Raw genomic sequence first — 23,792 nt, 5'->3', positions numbered from 1 at the left:
CTCTCTAAAATCTACTTCTCTCTTAAATTTGTTCTGATAAAGGAGGCAATGTTTATGGAACACAATGCTCAACACAGTGTAGGGTCAAGAACATTTAAAGACAACAAAAAACACCGTGAGGCACAGGGAGATTAAAGACTTGCTCAAGGCACGGTTAAGTCTCTCTACACTAACAATGTGTACTATAGTAAATACTTTTTAGGCCTTATGCAAACAATACATTTTTGAAGTTGTATATAAATTATTTACACACGTTATTGTGACAAACCCTTTAATCAAAGCAAAAGCACTTATTTCTATGACAATGAATGTTTCCCCTGGATTTGCTTAAATCAAGAAATATCAAAAACAAGTTCAATTCTCTGGCTCCCGTCTCACAGATACAGAGATGATTACTAGCAAGTACCCAGTTCATTGCTGAGGCCTGGTGAGCTTTTCAGATTTCATCCTGCTCCAGGAGTAATTAGTTAACCTCACCTGTCTGGGTTATAGTTTACTTACCTCTAAAAAGAGGTTATACTAGTTTTTCCTTAAGGCCTTTAGCAGTCCCTGTCTCCTTCCACCTCTTTTATCCTAAAGCTCTCTCATACTGTTTTAAAAGTAGAACTCTAACTAGGACCTGAAACACATAAAACTTAAAAAATTTTTATAATAAAGAATGTTTTAACTTCTGATCAAGTATCCATTTTCCAAAATCACTTCTTGGTAAACTCCAACTGGAGGAAGTTATGGGAGCTCTAATGGCTCCTGTGTTCAATCCATCCCCAGTATGTCCTCAACAGGCAACATGAAATGAAGGAGTATGTATGGTAAGAATTTTAGACTTCAATGGATACCTATGCTGACCTAAATACTCCTAAAATCAAACCAGAGACATTACATTCTTAAACAGAACTACATGTAGTCAGATTCTCTGGAAATGAAAAAAGTAACTACACATTGTCTTTTAGAAAAAGATTTTCTTTCTTTTTTTTTTTTTTAAATTAGTAAAGAGAGGAAATAGGCTAAATTCCCGAATCCTATTCCATTTTACAAACGGACCCATAACATCCTCCTTGGGACTCTCCCTGTGTCCACTTGACCCACCACACACATTCTCATATAAGCACCTGTTTGGGGAAATGACTTCCTATTAAGACCATAGCCAAGACCAGAGGTTATCTGCCTTGTGACTCTATTGAAGGTTAACAGGTAAGACACTCATTTGTTCCATCCTCTTTTACCCACTAACACCTCCTGCTTTACTCTGCTCCCGGAAAACAGTATTTATCACTCTTGCTCCAAGATGAGGTGAGAAACATGGAAAGTACATATCCATCCGTTCATCCATTCATATATACAGAGATATCAATGACAAAATCTTCTTTTTCCACAGCAATTGCTAGAAGTTGGGAGAAAAGATCACCTGAAGACCCAAACTCCAATACCTGTAAGTGTGTGAAAAATATCATACCAACTTTAAAAATAACTCTTTAATCATATGCACATATGGGGAATAAAGGGCAGCACCAGGCTGACGGGGGAAGGGACTAAGGTGTTTTCCCTTTGTCCCAATGTCAGCTTGGCACAGTTCTGAGATCACACACACAAGTGGGACTGGGTTGGGAAGTAAAATAAGAGGACTGAAGAGACAAAGGCAGGAGGGGAGAGGCAAAGGCTCGCAGTAGTTTCAGTCGGTGGACTCCAACACAGATTCACTCAGCGCAAGGTCCCAGTAGTGTTCAGCCCCATGCTTTTTGAAGTGCTCTCGAGCCATGTTCTCTGTAGGGCACTGTTTGAACTTCATCTCCCCAAAGCTCCGGTCTTTGGCTGTACCCTGGTTAAGAGAAAAAATCTGTAATAAGAACACTGCAATTTTTTTTTTAAGATTTTATTTTTCTAAGTAATCTCTACACCCAGTGTGGGGCTCCAACCTACAACCCCGAGATTGAGTTGTAGGCTCCACCAACTGAGTCAGCCAGGTGCCTCAAAACACTGCAATTTCTAATTTAAATCAGATATAACACTCTTTCCTAAAACCTAATAACAATTTTGAGGCACCTGGGTGGCTCTGTCAGTTAAGCATCCGACTCTTGATTTCAGCTCAGGTTGTGAGTTCAAGCCCCGCGTCAGGCTCTGTGCTCAGCAGGAAGTCTGCATAAGGTTCTCTCCCTCTCCCTCTCCCCATGTGCACATGCACACACACACACTCTCTCTCTCTCAAATAAATAAAATTTTTATTTATTTTAAAAGACTTTATTTGAGAGAGAAGCATGGCCATTGTGTGCGCACAAGTGAGGTGGAGGGGCAGATGGAGAGAGAAGCAGACTCTCTGCTGAGCAGGGAGCCCCATGGGAGGCTTGATCCCAAGACCATGAGATCATGACCTGAGCCAAAGGTAGACACAACTGACTGAGCCAACCAGGCACCCCTTAAATAAATGAATCTTTAAAACCTAGTAACATTTGTGTAGCAATGTGCCCAGTTGAGCACTGTTTTATGGTAAAATATTCTAACCTCCACTCCCTTCGATATTTGTGTGAGTCTTCATGAATTTATAGGCATAAAGGTTTCAATTTTTTTTTAAAGATTTTATTTATTTATTTGACAAAGAGCGAGCGAGCACAAGTAGGGGGAGCAGCAGAAAGAGGGAGAAGAAGAAGCAGGCTCCCCGCCGAGCAAGGAGCCTAAGGCGGGGCTCGATCCCAGGAGCCTGGGATCATGACCTGAGCGGAAGGCAGATGCTTAACTGACTGAGCCACCCAGGCGCCCCAAAGGTTTTAGTTGTTTTGACTGAATGGAGGATGAGGTTCTGTGCTCTGATACCTGGGTGAAAGAGCAAGTCAGGAAGGACTATGCAGGGTGAGATGGAATGAACTACTTACCCACCAGGCCTTGAGGACTAGATTTGGGCCTTTAAAGAGAGAACCAAAGCCTGAAAGGACTCTTTCAACTGAAACTCAGTGAGACCCTGTATACAAGCTGGAGGCTTTGGGGCCCACTGACCAAGAACAATATGAAGGCAAGGGGAAGAGGGGAACAGGAACGGGGTGGGGGGGGTACCCGAAGAGAACTACAACAGAAAAACATACAATACTGGGTGTAACCACAATCTTGCCGAAGGCACCAGCAGCAATAGCAGTCGTAGAGTGCTATCTCCAAAGACTTTCAGGGATAAAATTCCAATAAGAAGCTAGAGTAGAACCTGGCTTGTTCCTGAACCTGAGTAGAACCTGGCTTGTTCCTGAACCTGAGAACAACTCCTGTGGACTCTCAGACATAAATGGAAGAGAAACTGGAGGAGATGAAGGGGTTGGGATCTTAAATATGCAGGTGGGGTATCACGGTTATTATGGTCTAATTTGTGTGCATAAATTGGAGGAGTCTGGGATAAGACAAAAGGATACATGAAGAACATTAACAATTGCCTATAAAGAGTGGTCTTAAAGAATCAGAGAATTAGAAGGGGACCATTTCAGTAAGTGTTCTTCTGTGTTATTAGAATTATTTTAATAAGCAATTACCACTTTTGAAATAATACTTTTGTAATAAAGAACTAGTTACTAAGCATGAGTACATTTAAAAAATAAAAGATATACATGTACTCAACATAAAAGAAAAAATTAAAACATTAAATCAACACAAAGGTAGAAAATATTTACAATGTAAAAAATGTATCTTGGAGTGGGAAAAAAAGGATTCCTGCAATACATCAGGATAAGGATATAATTATTCAAGAAAGAAATTTTTAATGCTTCCTGGAAAAACAGGATGGTATTTTATGCTTCACAAACAATGAACAATCCTTCATTCAATTCTTGGCCTGAATAAGCATATTCATTAATTCATTTTTCAGAATGAATACTGGTTCACTAAGATTTCAGGGACGAGGGAGCTGTATAACCATAAACAAGCTCCATTTTACCGAGCACTATCATATAGTAATCTACGTCTGCTCAGAAAAAAACTGACAAATAGAAAGGGAAAATAATATCCACATTTTGTAGACAAACCGACAGGAATTGATGTTAAAGTGTCTTGACACCCAGTTGAACAGCTAGTGAGTGGTACTGCCCAGACTCCCACCTTTATATTCTTAAGCCTAGTACTTCTTTCATTATATCCAGACCAAAAAAATCCCACAATGATTCATTCCTCTCTTTCCACATCTCATATGCATGACTGTGAAATAAATGACTTAGCCGAGAATTTGTATTCTTGCCACCAGTTTTGCATACTCTCCCCAGGTGGCATATACTATATACTCATCAATTTGACTAAAATATAATCAGGAAGAATCTGCTGTCAAACATTTACCAATGAATTCTGAAAAGAAACATGAATTACTTAAGGGATCAGTCATCGCTTAATTTTACCATTGCACTGCTCCACTAGAACAGTAAAAACCACCAGGAATTCGCTACAGTTCTGCTTCAGCGTTTAACAGAAGATCACCTACCTCCCAGACTAGTACACATTTGTTGGTTTTCTTCACAGCTTCCTCATCAGATTCCTCATCATCTGGAAAAGATAATATAGCTAAATCTTGCTCTAGACATCGAGACCAAGATTTAGGTTCTAAACAAAGAGTACTCAAGTCTACCCCAATTCTTTTAAATATCGTCCCCCCTTTCCCATGTATCAGGGTCATATTTGTTATTTTTATTTTTCCCAAATTAGATTGAAAGCTCCAAACAGGCGAAGATATTAATTAACTCAACATTTACTGAGCACCTTCAAGAGCTGCCCCAGGTACTGGGATAAGGGGGTAAATAAAAGACAAGCAATCAACAATAAAAACTTGCCCTAAGGGGCACCTGGGCAGCTCAGTTGGTTAGGTGTCTGCCCTCAGCTCAGGTCATGATCCCAGAGCCCTGGGATTGAGCCCCACATCGGGCTCTCTGCTCAGTGGGAACCTGCTTCTCCCTCTCCCTGCTGCTCCCCATGCTTGTGCTCTGTGTCAAATAAATAAATAAAATCTTAAAAACAAACAAACAAAACTTGTCCTAAGCACCCTGAGAGCCAAGCTTCAGATGCTAACATAAAGAGTCCCTTATCAAGGAATTTTTAATCTAGTGGAGAAAGAGGGCAGATAAACTAAATGAAAATATCTTAGAAATCTTGCAAAACAGAAAATATAGGTCAATTGTAGTAAAAAGTGTACCTTAAGGAAGTAGGGCACAAAAATACTTTAAAATTTAAGAGGGCCAAAGTTAGGTAAAATTAAGAAAGTAAGGCTCTCTATGCATGTTAAATGCCAACCCAGGTCTTTAAAGAAGGGAAGAATGAATATTGATGGAAAAATGATGACAGGAAGGTATCAAATATATACATGTAATTTATATTTTTATATTTTACACATATATAAACTTGGGCAAAAGAATAAAAGTATATATATATATTTTTTGCCTTCAACCCTTTAAAAAGCTTTTTTCAAAAAATACTCAAGACAGGGGCGCCTGGGTGGCACAGCGGTTAAGCGCCTGCCTTCGGCTCAGGGCGTGATCCCGGCGTTATGGGATCGAGCCCCACATCAGGCTCCTCTGCTATGCGCCTGCTTCTTCCTCTCCCACTCTCACTGCTTGTGTTCTCTCTCGCTGGCTGTCTCTCTCTCTGTCGAATAAATAAATTAAATCTTAAAAAACAAAAAAACAAAAAATACTCAGATAATGCACATGTAAGTGCATAGCTTAGGGCACCTGGGTAGTTCAGGTGGTGAAGCGTCTGCTTTCGGTTTGGGTCATGATCTCAGGGTCCTGACATCAAGCCCCACATCAGGCTCCCTGCTTAGCAGGGAGCCTGCTTCTTTCTCTGCTCGCCATTCCCCCTGCTTATGCTCTGTTTCCGGTCAAATAAATAAATAAATAAAATCTTTAAAAAAAAAAAAATAGCATTCACAGCTTGCTGAATTTTCACAAACTAAATACACTCTCATAACCAGTGACCAGGCAGACAGGGAAACCAGCTGGTAGAAAGGCCTTAAAGGTCAAGCAGAAAAATAACTAACACTCACACATATCATCACACAATAAATACTGCATGAATGTCTACCATTTTCAAAGTCCAAATGACTAAAATTTCTAAAATTCCTAAACGGGCACCGGGGTGGCTCAGTTGGTTAAGCGTCTGCCTTTGGCTCAGGTCATGATCTCAGGGTCGTGGGATCAAGCCCCGCATTGGGCTCCCTGCTCAGTGGGGGTCTACTTCTCCCTCTGCCTCTCACTAGCTCTCTCTTTCAAACAAATAAATAAATAAAATCTTAGAAATACGTAAAAATAAAATTCCTCAACATTATCAAGTGTGAGCAAGTGTCACTGGGAGGGAATAGATGAATGGACAGAGTACCATTCCCACCTCCCACTAAATTCCCTCTAACCCCCATTCACCATCTCCCTTTGTGTTAGATGTCTGTTCATCCCATTTTATCCGATGCAGCATAAGACGCTTAAACTTCTTCTGGGCCTTGGGGCCTGGAAACAGAGAGAAGGAGAATTTTGCCAGAATTGTGGAAGATGATGAAGTAGAAAGAACCTCTGAGATCATTTGTTACTCAGACCTTAATGCGGTAGTTGAAGCAATCCCGGGAACCACATCTTAGGTCCTTCTACTCCAATAAACACAGAAACAGAAGCCCAGGATATTAAACCCAGGTATGGCTCTAAAACTCTATTTTCCTCCTTTCTTCCCACCATTCTAATCACTTCAAGGCCTAGGGTTGCGTGGGGACGGTCTCCCTCAGTTTTTTCAGACTCACCCCCTTCCACTACTACCACGTTGACATCCTTGTGCAGTACCACCACCCCTGTCAGGTACAGTTGCCCAGCATTGGCCTCAATCTTGAACTTCTTGGCTGGGTTGCTCAAATTTCGAACTCTGGAGAAGGGAAAGTTTAGTTATGGCTTTTGTTTCAGCATCAGGAGCGGCCTGAATGGAATGGCAAATAAACAGATGGATCCAAAATGGTTTTCTCTCTAAAAATAAAGTCCTTTGAAGTAAGCAAGTATGCTAATGCTTGAAAGATAGAATCAATGAATCTCGAAGTAATTCCACTGTCTTATACTTCAAAGACTAGTACTGTACACCCTACAACAAACAGCAGGTAATCCAAATTAACTCTAAGAAAGGAGAGGTATTTACCATCATCTAAAAATATGTGTAAGCTAATTGTTTTTGACAGTGTAAAGATCAAATTCTTTGTCTCCTAGATGCTTATGACGTAAAATAGTCAGACTGCTATGCAAGGAAAATTTCTAGAAGGCTACACAAAAAACTGTTTGTCACACTTAGGGATCAGAGGGTAGGAAGGGGACATTCAGTAAGGGCTTTCTGTAGTATTAGATTAAAAATTTTTTTTTAATAAGCTTTCACTACTTTTATAATAATGTACCACTTTCATAATAAACAGCTAGTTATTAAAAAGGAGCGCATTTTAAAAAATGGAAGGTACACATGCACTCAACATAAAAGAATAAAATGAAAATGTTGAATCAACAGTAATGTAGAAAATATTTACAATGTAAAGAATGTACTTCGGAGTGGAAATAAAAGGATTACTGCAAAAAGTGAGGATAAGAATATAGTTTCTGAACAAAGAACTTTTAATGCTTCCTGGAGAAATAGGTTATTTTATATTTCACAAAGGATGAATGATCCTTAGTTCATAGGTTGGTCTCAACAGGTATATTCATTCATTCATTCTTCAGAACTAGTACTGGTTCATGGAAAAGCCTCAGAGATAGAAAAGTAAGTCTTTAAACCTGCCTCATTATAAAAGATTTACTAGTTCCTGATTCATGCTGGGGTCATAGAAGAGAGTGGGGACTGGTGTTGAGTATGCTTTAGACCACGTTGATTCTGCCTCAAGCACTTGGAAAATTTTTGGTATTTCTAAGGCAAAGGCTAGCCCAGATTGGACACCTACCTATATACAGATATGTGTACCCCCTGTGAAATGTCTTCTTTAAGCTTTTTAATTTTCTTGACCTTTCTCTGTTCTGCTGTAAGTTTTCGGGCAGCGTTGGCTTCTTCATGCGCTCTGTCGTGACAGGAAGGACATCCACAAGTGAGAAAGGCATTGAAGATCAGAGGCAAAGCTGAGGGAAAGAGAGAGCAACAGAGGACTCTCCCCTCCCTCCAAATATGGATCCCCCCAGAAGAGTCTGGGAAAGGTACTTGCCCTGGGTTTCCACCCAATCCCATGGCACTTACTTCTGTCTTTTTGCCATCTGAGCTCTGACATGGGCTTCTACCTTCGTGGGGTCTTGAACAGCTTCTGTTCCTAATACTCGCATCAAATTTGAAATTCTCACTGCACATGGAGAGAGGATAGAAAACAATTAATTCTCCAGCTGGGATAACCCGTTACCTCTTCTGAATTCATACGGTTTACCTATTTCAAATCTCCGCTCAAAGCTCATTTCCTCCAAAAACCCCTACCTTGAAAAGTCCAACCAGTTAACTCAGCAATTGTAGAAGGACACACAATCTAAATAGTTGGTCTATGTTTACTTACATTGCTTGAAAATTTATGAAACATAAGGAACTTAATTTCTTTGGTATTTTTCACTCTGATCAAAGCATTTAGTGAAAGATCCTACATATAACAGTGCTCACTTAAAATATTACCGAATGATAATGGGAACTACAGGAGTGAAGGTCCCCTTTAACAGTATTTTCATTTTTCAAATATTAAGTATAAAACAATTTTATGCACACACCGCAGCTACTACCTTCATGAATTTCAAGACCATTATTCATCCAGGAAGATCACACTGTTATATATTTTTATACTTAAAAATAAGCCTTAAATGACCTCTACAGTGAATATGTTGACCTGTTTTAAGATTATAGAAAATGTAAGAAAAGGAAGGAAAAAAAAAAATCAATGAATGATTCAGAGAAATGGAAAGCACCCAAACATAGGGGCATGCGAAAGTTCCTCTAGAATTACAGAGATAAACAAATGCACCACGCTTTCTTCCCTGCCTCTAAGATATGTACCTTTGGGTTCTGGAGGAGGCATCAGGCCCAGCCTGACTTTCTCTTGTAGTTCCTTCTGTGCTTCCCTCCTTGTTTGCCTTCGGAGTTTCTTCTGTTCCTTCTTGGTAAGATATACCCCCAGAGTAACTGGTGTGTCATTGTCAACTGCCATGCAGAGAAATGAAAGTACACAAGCATTAAGCCTATTAGAGGAATGTAGGTGAATATCAAGCACATTAAAAGAAACTTTAATGGTTACTATTTTTTGGTTGTAATAATGGTAGTATGTTACATTTTTAAAAAGCATTATCTTTCATGAGAGTGTTCTAACCTGTTTTTTCTTGAAGTTGAACCCTTTAACTGAAAAGTGGCAAATACAGAAAACAAAATGAGAGCTGTTCTAGTTGTATTATATGAGGATTTGGGGTAGGTGGGGCCAAGATGATGAAATTTATAGGGGCGCCTGGGTGGCACAGCGGTTGAGCGTCTGCCTTCGGCTCAGGGCGTGATCCCGGTGTTATGGGATCAATCCCCACATTAGGCTCCTCTGCTGTGAGCCTGCTTCTTCCTCTCCCACTCCCCCCTGCTTGTGTTCCCTCTCTCGCTGGCTGTCTCTATCTCTGTCAAATAAATAAATAGAATCTTTAAAAAAAAAAAAAAAAGATGATGAAATTTATAATTTTAGAGTTATAGGGATTGGGGAAAATCCTCTATACTCCCAGAGCAGGTTTACTCAACTTTTTATTTAATTTTACTTATTATTATTTTTAAAGATTATTTAAGCAATGTCTACATCCAAAGTGGGGCTCAAACTCATGACCCTGAGACCAAGAGTCACATGCTCTTCTGACTTGAGCCAGCCAGGCGCCCCCTCAACTTTTTATTATTTTTTGATGGTTTATTTATTTATTTTATAGAGAAAGTGTGCACACATGGAAGTGGGGAAAGGGAGAGAATCTCAAACAGACTCCCCACTGAGCGTGGAGCCTGATGCGGCGTTCCCCTCGATCTCATGGCCCTGAGATCATAACCTGAGGTGAAACCAAGAGTCAGATGCTCAACTGAGCCACCCAGGTGCCTCTCAATTTTTTAAAACAAACAAAATCCCTTATGTTCTTCTAATGATCCTCCATACTGATGACATCTAAGTAGACTCTGATTAAGTAATAGTCAATGATTATCATACATTGTATTACCTTAAGGTCTCAATCTATTTTTCCAAATTTACTAATTGAGGTATTATCTCCTCTATTCATCCCAAATCTGATGAAAGTGTTAAAATCTTTTATGATCTGCATGCTTTTGAAAAAGATGTAACAGCTAATATTATCTCTACATGTGAGAAAGTTGTGTGTTCTAAGTGATTTACCCAAGGGATTCAGCTAGTTAAAAACATAGCCATAAAACTAAAACCTATCCCTTTTGATTAAGCCAACAGGCTTTTGCTACAAAAATGATAGAGAGAAAGGGTTAAGACAAAGAAGACTGAAGAAGGGCAGGTATTTAGTACTGGTCTACAAGAGGAGTTAGGAGTCAAAGATAAGCATGCTTTTTATTTTTTATTTTTTTAAAGTAGGCTCCATGCCCAGTGTGGAGCCCAACATAGGGCTTAAGCCCACAACCCCGAGATCAAGACCTGAGCAGAGATCGAGAGTCAGACGCTTAACTGACTGAGCCACTCAGGCATCCCAAGAATGACTTTTATTTATTTATTTATTTATTTAAAGATTTTATTTATTTATTTGACAGAGAGAGACAGCCAGCGAGAGAGGAAACACAAGCGGGGGGAGTGGGAGAGGAAGAAGCAGGCTCACAGCGGAGTAGCCCGATGTGGGGCTCGATCCTGGAATGCCGGGATCACGCCCTGAGCCAAAGGCAGATGCTCAACGACTGCACTACCCAGGCGCCCCCCAAGAATGACTTTTAAAACCCAACTTGTTACATACATCAGTGAAAGCATCTCTGGAGTAGGCCTCGATGCTCTAGAGCTGCACTGTCCAATGCTGTAGCCAACGGCCACACACATACACTACCTATCTGTCCATCTTCTTTTAAAGATTTATTTACTTATAAGGAGAGAGAAAGAGCGCGCCTGCACACGAGGAGCAGCAGAGGGAGAGAGAGAATCTTAAGCAGGCTCCACACCCAGCACAGAGCCTGACCCAGAGCTCGATCCCACGACCCCAAGATCATGACCTAAGCTGAAATCAAGAGTCAGATGTTAACCAACTGGGTCACCCAGGCGCCCCGCATATACTCTATTTAAATTGAGATTAATTAAAATTGAAGATAATTAAAAATTCAGTCTTTCAGTTGTGTAAGTGCTCAACAGTCACAAGTGGATAGTAGGTACTGTATGATCAGCACAAGTAGAGAACGTTTTCATTATCACATAAAGTTCTATTGGATAATACTTCTTAGAGCCTTAGTTGAGTAATCTATACATTACCTGGGGGGTTGAGTTGGGCTGGATGTTCAACAAGATTTGTGATTCCAAAATAATCTTCCCTCTTGGGATTTTCCTCTGTACTAAAATTGGAGGAAGAAGGAAAACAGGATATGTGGGTAGAAACAATTCCAAGAGAGAAAGAGAGTCTCAGAAACACAATGAAACAATGCACTCTCCAGAATGTGTTCTAGCACTTTTTAGCATTTGTTATCTACAGCATCTAATCATATTACACATGATTTTCAAGATGAGAAAACTGGCTCCCACTAAGGTTGGACATACTCTCCACACTAATCATTCTCAACCTTTTTCCTACCCTAACATCCCTGGTGGATGTCACACTCTCTCACTAATAATAACTCTCTGCGACAGTGGTTGACAAAAGGAAGGGTAAGGGGAAAGGCTGAAACACGGTCTCCTAAAGCCATGTATCAGAATTACAGAATGGATATAATTAAAGCTCTCCAAATGTTTCATAAATGCTTTATTTACCATTCTCTCCCCCATCAATTAAGAATCCTTCCTCTATTCTAGGACTGGATCTTTAAGAAATATAAAAACCTATTATAAAGAGCAGAAAAATGTAATTAAGAAAACTATGTATAACAAAAGCAAATATAAAATTTACATCGTTTCTCTTTTAGATTATTTGTGTCTGTTTCTTCCTGAGTTAACCCCCCAAATGAAAAAATTCTATACAACATATTCTTCACGAATATGTGAGTCTGTGCGTAGTTACTTATTTCCCCAGGACTTTAAAATTTTGCTTAATGCATGAGTAGCATCTCTCCCAACAAAACTCTAGCCTTATTAAAAGGTATTAACTAACAGACTCACAGGTCAAAGCCACTGGGGATGATGTAAGAGTCCCACCACTCAATTTCAGGGATATCTCCTTCCTTTAACTCTTTTTTAGGAGCAATGAGGGCCAGCCTAGTTGAAGTATGGATGCCTGTTTTTCGAGCTGCCTGTGAGATCTCTGCCTGCAGCTTCTCCAGTTGAGCCTAAAGACAAGATAAACCAAGACGTGAAATTGGAGTCACAGCAAACAGGGACATGACACAACCCCAATTTTAAAGCACTCTCTTGTTGAATTCTTTATGCCTAATGCAAAGAATTCATAATTTCTGAAAGCTTAAAAGAAAAGAACCTTCTTTTTTTATCCCTAGCTGACTTATGTACAACTACTCTCATCACCACCCTTCACCCCACAGTGTGTGCCCACAGCAAATATGCAGATATGGAATTTTATGAAAACACCATTCTTAGAGGATGAAAACAAGAGCAAAACTCACTGAATATACAGTCAATTCAACTCTCCACGTGTGGAGTTAATTCATCTGCAGTAAATAACACCAGACTAGCTTTCCTCAGTCAGTGTTCTGAATTGTTTCCTTCCACTGTTTATATGTGAATTTTCAAACTCAGTTTTATTTCCACATAGGCAGAATGTAATTAAGAAGACAAATCAGCTAAAAATCAAGTATTATAGGAATAAATGAAGTATTTTAAAAATTAGTCATTGCTTTATTACTTGTGTATCTAATTGCCTAAAACTCAGAGAATTGAATTGATAGTATTTTAGGACTGTATTAAATTTCCTTTGTTCCCTTCCTAACTTCTATGAAGTTCTAGGTTATATTCTAAACCAGGTACCTTTGTCCGTAATCGTTGGGCAATCTTCTCAAATTTGCCCTTGTCATGGAATTTGAAAGTGCGTCTCTGGCGCTGGGAAGGGGCAATTGAGACTCGGGGGTCAAAAAAGGTATTAGACTCCATGTCTTCTGATGGCTTTTCTTTTAGCTGTTGTTTAAATTGTTCCCTTTTCACAGCACGAATATTGGCCTTCAGAGTAGGCATGCGGTGTGTCAGCTCAATCTCCTTGCCTGTTGCATCTACAGTGCGACCTTGCTCATCGAGAATCAGTGGTGTAGGTTTAGTTTGATCTTTTAACTCCACCTTCCTGAGAAATAGCCCACAAAGAAATAAACGTCATATGGGACAATAAATAAAGCAAACAAAAACAAAAGAAAATAAAACAAATCAAACCCAACAAAGGGAACAGGCTACACAATTCTAGGGAACATAAGTCCATCAGTGAATAGCAGTAACACCTTGATTGAAAACATCAAACTGAATATTTGAGTACAGAATACAATCAGATGAAATGTGTTTATATATATATTACATTGATGAGAACCTGCAATCCTATTTCACTCCTGAATTTCTGAGTCAGACATAATATGCCAAACCAATTGTAAGTGCTAAATGTAAAGTCTATCATCCTTACTCAGTGTAGCGAACTCTCAGATCTGGAATCACTCACTATGATTTAATGGATTTGGCTCTGAGTTAGGAACCAGGGGACCCGGTTCTAGTCCTAGCTCCAACAACAGATGAATAATCTTAACCTCAGTCCTACCAATTGTAAAAAGAAGATAAATTCTGCAACAAGGAAGCTAAAAGAAGTTAACTGGTATTTATTAAGTATGTAAGAAATATAAAACCAAGAAATGACGTAGGTTCCTTGGAAGAAGAGGGTCAGTAACATTCCAAGGTTTTGTTGTTGTTGTTGTTTGTTTAACTTTCAAAGGTATTTATTGCTTCTCCAGCTTCAGAAATAACAAGAGATTCCATGAAACAGATACTAACGGGGGAGCAATGCCCATGGCATGGAGATTGGCCAGGCCCACCATGTTGGCATTGCCAATGAGCCCTGGCTTCAGTGCCAGCTGGGCTTGGATGCGGGCTTGTAGTTCAGCTGCCTTCCTTGCCTTCTCAATGGCATCATTCATGAAAGTGGCAGCCTGGGAGGGCTGAATAGTGTTGCCAATTGGAAGCCGCTCTGGTTGGGAGGAAGAAGGAGTCTTTGGCTGTGAGACAGAGAAAAAGAAGTCAGAATCAGAATTAGACAGGCAGACAGGTCACACACACAGACTGGTAGACTGTGGGGTGGAACATGCAGTCACCTTCCAGACTCTCAAATGAGTGAACAACAAGAAATTCTTACGCTAAGAGTCTTCTTTTCACAATACCTGAGGAGTGGGGGGGCTGATGAAGCTCAGCTGTTTTTTCCTTTCCTCGATTTGCCGTGTAGCTGCCTCCATCATCTGTTTGATCTGTTCTCGATGGGGAAAAGTTAAAAAACTGTTAACATCTTTTTTTTTTTTTTTAAGATTTTATTTATTCATTTGACGGAGGAAGAATGAGAGAGCACAAGCAGGGGGAGCAGCAGAGGGAGGAGAAGAAGGCTCCCTGCTGAGCAGGGAGCTTGACGCAGGGCTTGATGCCAGGACCCTGGGATCATGACCTGAGCCGAAGATAGGCGCTTAACCGACTGAGCCACCCAGGCGCCTCAATATCTCTCTTTTTATTTGTCCTATATAGGTTCCTAAATGTAAAGGCTTTCAGGTCTAGAGAACTAAAATTTTTTGAATGAACCCATCATATTCTGCCTGTACCACTGAATAGAAAAGTAAGGATAAGCTTACATAGCTCAGCACTGAAACTTTTCAACCCATCATCCTATTGAAGGATTGGCATGTTAGGTAGTAACATAACTTGATAATTAAGACTCAGGTTAAGTGTCCGACTCATGTTTTTTGGCTCAGGTCATGATCTCTGTGGGATGGAGCCCTGCAACGGGCTCCATGCTCATCAAGGAGTTTGCTTGGGATTTTCCCTCTCCCTATCCCACTGCTTGTCCCCTATCTCTCTCAAAATAAATAAATAAATCTTTAAAAAAAAAAAAAAAAGACTCAGATTAAGAGAAACCTGAGCTTGAATTTTAACTCTGACACTTAATGCTTGTGTGACCCTGGACATGGTATTTAATCTCTAAAACTCCAAGTGTCTAAAAAGGGTAAAAATAGGACCTACATTACAAGACTATTATGAGCATTTAAACAAAACTCCTAACAGAATCCACACAAATTAACATACTTTTTTTTAGTATATTTATTTATTTTTTGAAATTTCTATACCCAACATGAGATTCGAACTCAGGACCCTAAGATCAAGAATTGCATGCTCTTTGGACTGAGCCAGCCAAGTACCCCAAATTATACTTTTTATGAATGCCTGCTTTGGGTAACTGGAGACAACAAAGCAAAGACCTGCTTCCTAGCCACTGTAAAACCCTTCTTTGGTCCTAAAGAATATGAAAATGATAAGATTTGAGAATACAATCAAGTAACTCTTCTTGAATTTTCCGAAAGAGACCCTGCTGCCAAGGTGCTTCAATATATTTTTTAAAATGTATTTTTAATTTATTTTTAAAGTTTTATTTATTTAAGTAATCTCTACACCCAACATGGGGCTCGCACTCATGACCCCAAGATCAAGAGTCCCATGCTCTTCTCACTGAGCTCACCAGGAGCCCTTTTAAAATTTACTTTTTTAATTTTTTTTTTGAGTAGGTGATATATTTACATAATTCAAAATGCAAAAAAAAGTACAAAAGGGTGTATTAAAATTTCTTCCACCCCTATTCTAAATAAAGCATCAGTATCAGTTTCTTTCCTTGCAGAAATACCATATATAGATATAAATAAGCAAATTCAGGGGCAACGGCGTGGCTCAATCAGTTTAGTGTCCAACTCTTGATTTCACCTCAGGCCATGATCTCAGGGTCATGAGATCAAGCCCTGAGATAGGCTATGCGCAGGGCGTGGAGCCTGCTTAAGATTCTCTCTCTCCGTCTCCCTCTGCCCCTCCCTACCTTATAAAAAAAAAAAAGAAATTCATCTATCCATCCATACACATATATGTATATATTCTATTTACCTTCCAAGAAATTTTAAATGGTACAAGAAATATTTACTGTTTATACGGTAACAAAATTGTTGTCTTTTTTAAAAGACACTTTATCTGAGAGAGCAAGTGAGAGAGAGAGCATGAGTTGGGGCAGGCGGAGAGGGAGAAGCAGACACCCCACTGTGCAGGGAGCCTGACATGGAGCTCAATCCCAGGACCCCAGGATCATGACCTGAGCCAAAAGCATATGCTTAACTGACTGAGCCACCCAGGTGCCCCCAGATAATTCCTATTAAAACAAACAAACAAACAAACAAACACCACCACAAAGTCAGGGCACCTGGGTGGCTCAGTCAGTCAAGCGTCTGACTCTTGGTTTTGGCTCTTGGATTGAGCCCTGTGCTGGGCTCTGTGCTCATCACAGAGTCTGCTTGGGATTCTCTCCCTCTGCCCTTCTCCCCTGCTCGCGTGTGTGCTCTCTCTCTTTAAATAAGTAACACCTAAATGAAAAAACAAAAACAAAAAAACTGCACAAACCCACCAAACAACAAAGTCAACTTGAAATTATTTTTAGTGATTATATTGTCTCGTCTCTGCATTATACCTGGAAATTCTCCTCTGCCATTAAGCCAAGTTCTGATTATTTCAATAATTTTCTCAATGATCCAATGAGATACATACTTGTGCAAATGATGTATGTAATACACCTTGTCTGCCACATAATAGGTGCTCAGTAAATACAATTTTAATAGTCTTCCCCAACACTAACTACTAACTCAAATTAAGGTCACAACAAATCTGGACCCATGCATCTCTTGCTTCTTCAACTCATAAAATCACTGCTTTCAGTTCCTAATTACTCACCTGGAGCTTAGTTAGCATACCAGGACTCTCTGAGGGAGGCCCAGGGATCACTTCAGGCTCTTCTTCCACCTCCTCAAAACGGGGTATCCGTCGCTTCTTTACTCCTGATGATTCCTTGGAGATCTCAGAGTCATCACCAAACACTTCCTAAGGAAACCCAAGACGAAAGAAGAGTTGTCTCCCTGCCCATGGAAGAAGGGAAGAATCATCCTAGTCCCTGTCAGCATTTTGTGGCTTTTCCCAGAGTCCTCTAGACCCTCCACCAAATGGACCATTTCACCCAACTTCATCATTCTCCTACTCCAGTCAAGCAAATTTCATCTTCATGTCCTTATAAGTGTTCCCATCTCAAGGTCTTTACAAATGCTACTGCCTACATTTATAATGATTTCCCTCAACTTATCCACACCCTTATTCCAAATCCTGCCTGAAACTCACCTCCTCCAGGAAGTTTTCCACATAAATAATCTCATCCCACTCTGATCAAACTGTTGTTTCATATCCTCTTAGCACTTAAGACCTGGGTTCATACTACATAAAATTACACTGCTGATATTCTGCTTGCCAAGTGTTAAGTCTTTCAATGTTAGTACTTTCTCCCAACTAGAGTCTAAGCTCTTCCAGGACAGGGGTTTTCTCTTTCTTCTTCAGTATTCCCCAATAACACTTGTTCTCATCAAACAATGGGAACTCAAATATGTTGACTAATTTGCAAGGTGAATTTAACAGGACCAAGAGTGGCCAACTGGAAGGGACAATGGGAAAAAGCAAATGTACACACCGGTGGTAGGCTTTGGGTGACATCCCCTCTTCACTAGGAGGGCTCGTGTTTTGCAAGGACATATCCTCGGCCAGGGGCGAGCGCTTCCTGGAACTCCTACAGTTCAAGAAAAAGGACTCTCCCATAATATATTGTGTGGGGTGGGGACTTGAATGGACCAAAATGGGACCCATATCCCAAGGCTATCTAGATACCTCCTTCAAGAAACCATTTTTATTAATCCCACCCAATGTAGTCACTTCATTCACAGCATGCCTCAGCACTTACACAGCCACATGCCCTATTATAGCATTAGCTTCACTCCACAGATCTGTGTATATTGTGGGTCAAGCATTCCCCCTTAAACACAACAAATTTAACATCAGTCTGACTCTACAGTCAACTCTAAAATGTATATGAAACTGCTACTTAGATTTTATAATTTGTGACTGTATTTTGTTGTGCCCCACCTTAAATTGCAAATTGCTTTCAGGCAAGGACTATTTCTCATTCCTCTGAACACCTTACAATGCCTTCAACACAAAAGGCACACGGTTCTCTACTTCTCTTGGTACCATAGCCTGGCCAGGGACCAAGCAGACATTGCTTATTCACTCTCTGTGCCTCAGGAAAAGCAATAGGATAGCCGAGGTATCAAATACACTTTGGAAGGTTTGATGGGAGTCACAGAAAAGACTTTTTTTAATGGAAGAGACAGAAAAGAGATAGAGAAATCAGCCACATGAAGCGCAATATTGAAAGATGGCATGACGAATCAGCAATTACCAAATAAAAAGGGAAGGAGGTAAGACAGTAATGATGGTCCTTTTAAGTACTCCACTCATGGAGCCCAATGACCAACAATATGCTATACAGCAAACAGTAGGCTCTCAAGACACACAGTAAATAATAATTTTTCTTAGGTATCCCATCTACAGGTCCATTTCAGAGAAACCTCTAAAAGGAGCAACAATGAGGTTTACAGCAGTGAAATCACATTCTGAATCAATCTATTAGTTATCAAGTAATCCAAATAAAACCTTAGAGCAATCAATTTATAGGTAGTAGCAAGGGGGAGGGCGGAGGAGATGTAGGGAAACCTAAGAACCAAAAACTCCTAACTGTACATGAAAAAGGACAAAGCTATCAATTGTTTCCTTGGAGTATTTCAACCCATGAACTTCGGTAGTTCATCACCACAGGACGGTGATAATACAAGTTCACCTCCTCTCCTTTAATGTCTAAGTACCTCTCTTGAATATTATGTATTCTAATAGTGGATATCAAAGTGTGAGCCAGGTAAGCTCAGCAACTTTGTTACCATTTAAAACACTGTCAAGCTCATCAGATAGTTAACTGGAACCTACCTTCAGCTCTCTTTTTCTGCTCCTGTCACTGCTAGACTTGGAATGTCTAGAGCTTCGGCCTTCCTCCACAGCCTCAAACAGTTTGTCCACAAATCGGAGAGTAGAATCATCAAGAAAAGGTTTCAGATGATCTGACAGGAAAAAAAAGATGTGGAAGGGTTGAAAAAGTAAGAGTACTTGTCCAATACGAGGCATATAATAGACACCAACACTGAAATTTTATCCCTAGGAGGGAGAGAAATGTTTTCCTAAGTTCTTTGTAGGATTCCCATAAATCCTTTTACATTGAATGACCTTACCTTTTGAGGTAAAAGTACTGTTAGAATTTTTTGCAGTAGGAAGTAGCATAGCCAGAGCAACCTATTCAGGTTGAGTATCAAAGTTTATGATGAACAGGGTGCTTGGGTGGCTCAGTTAGTTAAGCACCTGCCTTTGGCTCAGGTCATGATCCCAGGGTCCTGGGATTGAGTTCTGGGTCAGCAGGCCCCTGCTCAGCGGGGAGTCTGCTTTTCCCTCTCCCTCTCCCCTTCCCCCTTGTTCATGCTCTCTCTTAAATAAAATCTTTAAAAAAAAGTTTATGATGAATAATCACCCTAACTCTTCCCAAAGAACAAGCTATAGGAGACTACCATAAACAAAGTCTACCTTCCACCACTTTTTTCATGTTTTTTTTCCCCAGAAAATCTGGTATCAATCTGAATGGAATATACCTATCTACTTTAGCATATTCCTTAAGTAAATATAACTTAGCTAATTCAATGCATTGGTTAAAGGAAGTTAGTCTGAGGTTCGAAATAGATCACAAATGGGGTGCCTGGCCGGCTCAGTTGGTAGAGAAGGCATCTCGATCTCAGGGTCATGAGTTCAAGCCCCACGCTGGGTATAGAGGTTACATTAAAAAAAAAAAAAAAGTAAGTCATGAGTAGTATAAAAAATAAGAAAAAAAGCAAAATTAGTCACTTCGGCTATTTCCATTATAATGCAAGAGAAAATAAAATGTGGCTTGATCTTTTCAGATACTCGCAACAGAGATTTGGGGAAATTCAAAGCAGTGTTTGGGATCACACTATATGTTAAGTCCAAAGATTCATCGAAGGACATACCAGCTGCCTTCTTCTTGTCCATGCCCTTCCCCACACAGTTCAGTGCTGCTGTGACCACTGTGGGCTCTGAGAAGCCCAGCACCCTCTTCACTGTCTTCTCTATCCATGGTTTCAGCTCATCCAGCTCCCTCTTAGACAGTGCCATTCTTCAGGAAAGGGAGCGTAGCTCAAATGGATTCAGTACTGCACCTAAAAAGAAACCAGGAAAAACCTCTTTTAGAGGGTAGGAAAAGACCAATCCAGGCAATGTTTGGTATATCAGGAATGCCATCTCCACCCCTATTCTCAATCAGGCAAGTGCACTTCATTTCAAACCAAATACTTTCCCTAAAACCCATATTTCAAAGCAGAAAGAACCACATTCTGTTTGTAACCCTAACTCAGTATCAGTGGATCAGCAAAATCTGTGGAATAAACAAGGAAACCCTAGGAATAATCTAGTCTGAGAAATGAGTTCTACCTTCTTTTTTGATCCTGTCATAACAAGGACTGGAAAACATATAACCTGAAAACAAGGCTGAAAAGTCCACCCAGAGACCAGCTTTTCTATTCCTCCTGCTTCTAGGCAGGCAATTCCTTAACCCAGCCTAGGCTTGTAGGTTTCCCTTCTTCTAAGGGATGAATGAAAAAAAAAGAGGGCTTATCCAGATCAGTCATCCTATATTAAAGCTCATAATCCAGGGCGCCTGGGTGACTTAGTCGGTCAAGCATCCAGCTCTTGATTTTCGCTCAGGTCATGATCTTGGGGTTATGGGATTGAGCTCCTCGTCAGGCTCCACCCTGGGTTTGGAGCCTGCTTGAGATTCTCTTTTTCCCTTTCCCACTGGCCTTCCCCCGGCTAAGAAAAAAAAAAAGCTCATAATTCTGGGGCGCCTGGCTGGCTCAGTTGGTAGAACATGCAACACTCAATCTCAGGGTTTTGAGTTCAAGCCCCACATTGTATGTTGTGTGGAGCCTACTTTAAACAAATAAATAATTTAAAAAAAAAAAAAAAGCTCCTAATCCTTAAGAATGTGTCACATTTCTCTATAGTCATATTCATCCCTGTGGAAATTCTGTACCCAGATCATTTTCTCTCATGTTCTACAGGATCTGTCAGCTGACTTCATAAAACTAATCCCTTAGCTCAGAAAAGAATACCCTAATTTTGTATGTACTTTCTCTCTCTCCCTTTTCATCTTTACACTTCTACTTTTTAGCTTACCAGAGAAAACACTATCATAAAGGACCTTCTACAACAAATCTGTTATTTAATGCAAGTTAGTATAATTCTTCAACATTATTCATGTTTATATTTTGCTCTCCTACTTAAATAGCAAAGCTCATGAGCATAGAGAAAATTTTGTTTCTCTGATTTTCTCCATAAGTGCCTAAAGTCAATAAACAGCACTGACCTCAATTTCCAAGCAAACTTCCTTCCAGCAGTGCTATAAATCAGGGTCTCTGGGAGTCAATCTTTCAAGATGTTTTAAGACATCTTTTCTCCTAAAAGATAGTCTGATTAATTTCTACTTTCTAGGGAGGTTTATCTTCTGCAAGACCTGTTGCTAAACAGTATATTTAATTTTGGTATAACCACAGGAAACTAACAGATTAAAGTCATGAAAACAGGAGTGAAAGATTTTGCGACTCAGGGACATGCTGTATGAATACTTCTGTGGCAGCTCTTCACCTCTCATGAGATAGTATAGCCTATAAATTTGTACATATTAAATGTGCATTACTCAAAAAATGCATACTCAGACACCAAAGAGAGGGAAGAAAGAGCTCATGCTGAACATTTGGAACACTGAACTCTATTTACCAGCTTTGGGGCAAGTAATTCCCCTGTGCCTCAGTTTACTGATCTTACAAAATGAGGCCAATTCCCATACCTAAATCATCCTTCATCATTCAATAAATACTTATTGCATAATTACTAGGTCTCAAGTAGTGCACTGTGCGCTGAGGATACATACAACAGTGAACATAACAGACAATCCTCGCCTTAACGGGTCTTATCTTTCACTAGAACTGAATCATGGGATAGAAAGTGTAAGCAATTTGAAAATCCAAAGCAACAAATGAGGTGCCACTCTATCAGATGAAAAGTGTGCCCAAGTACCATGTTAACAAATGTATTCAACTTCGACCCAATACTCTAGGACACTAAACAGCCAGTGAGCAAAAAAAAAAAAAANGAGAAAAAAAAAAAAAAAAAAAAGTTTCCAACAGTAACTAGCTTTGTCACTTGACAATAACTGCCTGGGGCGGGGCGCGGTGGGGTGGGGGTGGAAGAAGAGGAAGGCAGAAGATCTCTGAATGAGCAGGTAGCAGAATCCAATTTTCTGAAGAATTTCCTTACTCCGTGCTCTTCTTTGCTGTAACCCGAGTTTCCCCCCTGCAACCCCCATTCTTCTGTTTGCTCTCTCCCTATCTCCGACCGCCTCCCTACCCCACCTCGTTCTCCCCAAACTCATCTTAGAGCTAGTCTCCCCACCCCGTCCTTCCCGCCCCCGCCCTTTTCCTCCCTATAATCTCACTCCAACCCATTCTCCCTCAGAACCTTGTACTTCTTTCGGCTTCCTTCCCACTGAGCGTTCCCGCCTCGGTCCTCCGCTTGGGCTGAGCCCTGGCCCTTGCCGCTCAGACCCGAGGATACCCTCCGAGGGCCCGGGGCCACTACTCACCTCACAAACTTCAGCCCCTGAGACGGAGCCCGAACGTTACACCGGAACCGGAAACCCTCCGATCGCCCTACGGCCTGCCGTCGCTACCGCCACAGCCGCCGCCACGCCGCGGTCCCCCGACATGTGACGGGGAAGGGCCGGGCCACCGGTTCGCGCAGCCGTAGTAACCACTTTCTCCTCGGCGAAGCGCATGCGTGCCGGAGCTGTAAAGTTTGCGCATGAAAGTTCCTACTTCTTTAGGTTTCTCCCGCGAAATCTGGTAACTAGATTACTGCGAAGTTAATGTTGCCTGAAGCAGAAATTGGGCTGCTTGCTGTACTCGTAGTGCGAATAAATGCGCTAAAAGCGGAGCTTCTGCGTTCGGGTTAAACGAGCCTATCTGGTAGAAACTAAACCATCTGAGAATCGTTTGTTGCTAGCATTAGCCACCCCTCTTTAATCTTTCTCCCTTAAGCGTGGTGCCAGAGACCACCAAGAAAAATGACGAACACAGGAGGACTCTGAAGATAGCAGCCCCCCGATCTGTGCCTAATATTTATTGTTTCATTCATTCACTGACGTAATACTTGTTGACTGCCTACTATTATGTGCCAGGCATCCTCTGAGAATCTATATTGCTTAATGATTAAGACCATGGGCTTTAGGGGCGCCTGGGTGGCTCAGTCCTTAAGTGTCTGCCTTCGGCTCAGGGCGTGATCCCAGGGTCCTGGGATCGAGCCCCGCATCAGGCTCCCTGCTGCACTGGGAGCCTGCTTCTTCCTCTCCCACTCCCCCTGCTTGTGTTCCCTCCCTCTCTCTCTGGCTGTCTCTCTGTCAAATAAATAAATAAAATCTTAAAAAAAAATACTATGGGCTTTAAAGTCAGAC

General features: G+C 40.7%; 1 protein-coding gene across 7 annotated transcripts; it reads right to left on the bottom strand.

Annotated features, from left to right (window-relative positions):
• Window positions 1-1,453: 1,453 nt before the first annotated feature.
• PRPF3 (pre-mRNA processing factor 3) lies at window positions 1,454-23,531 on the bottom strand. Of its 7 annotated transcripts, none has more exons than XM_019799785.2 (17): window positions 22,926-23,531; window positions 21,651-21,741; window positions 20,257-20,445; window positions 19,154-19,284; window positions 17,027-17,173; window positions 14,443-14,526; window positions 14,060-14,280; window positions 13,064-13,370; window positions 12,245-12,411; window positions 11,408-11,487; window positions 8,980-9,123; window positions 8,188-8,287; window positions 7,901-8,014; window positions 6,734-6,852; window positions 6,366-6,449; window positions 4,439-4,500; window positions 1,670-1,816 (listed from the first exon to the last, which is right to left on the bottom strand). In XM_019799785.2, exons 3-17 carry the CDS (start codon window positions 20,399-20,401, stop codon window positions 1,670-1,672), a joined length of 2,052 nt encoding a protein of 683 aa, XP_019655344.1. In that variant the 5' UTR covers window positions 20,402-20,445; window positions 21,651-21,741; window positions 22,926-23,531. The 7 variants fall into 7 exon arrangements, with proteins under 7 accessions (XP_034510097.1, XP_034510098.1, XP_019655344.1 ...); XM_034654205.1 differs by lacking the exon at window positions 22,926-23,531 and adding an exon at window positions 22,802-22,863; XM_002919309.4 differs by lacking the exon at window positions 21,651-21,741 and having other exon boundaries at window positions 22,926-23,524.
• Window positions 23,532-23,792: the final 261 nt, after the last annotated feature.

This window comes from Ailuropoda melanoleuca, chromosome 2 (genome assembly GCF_002007445.2).
Source record: "Ailuropoda melanoleuca isolate Jingjing chromosome 2, ASM200744v2, whole genome shotgun sequence".
Taxonomy (NCBI): Eukaryota; Metazoa; Chordata; class Mammalia; order Carnivora; family Ursidae; genus Ailuropoda; species Ailuropoda melanoleuca.
This window is presented reverse-complemented; position numbering and strand designations above follow the sequence as displayed.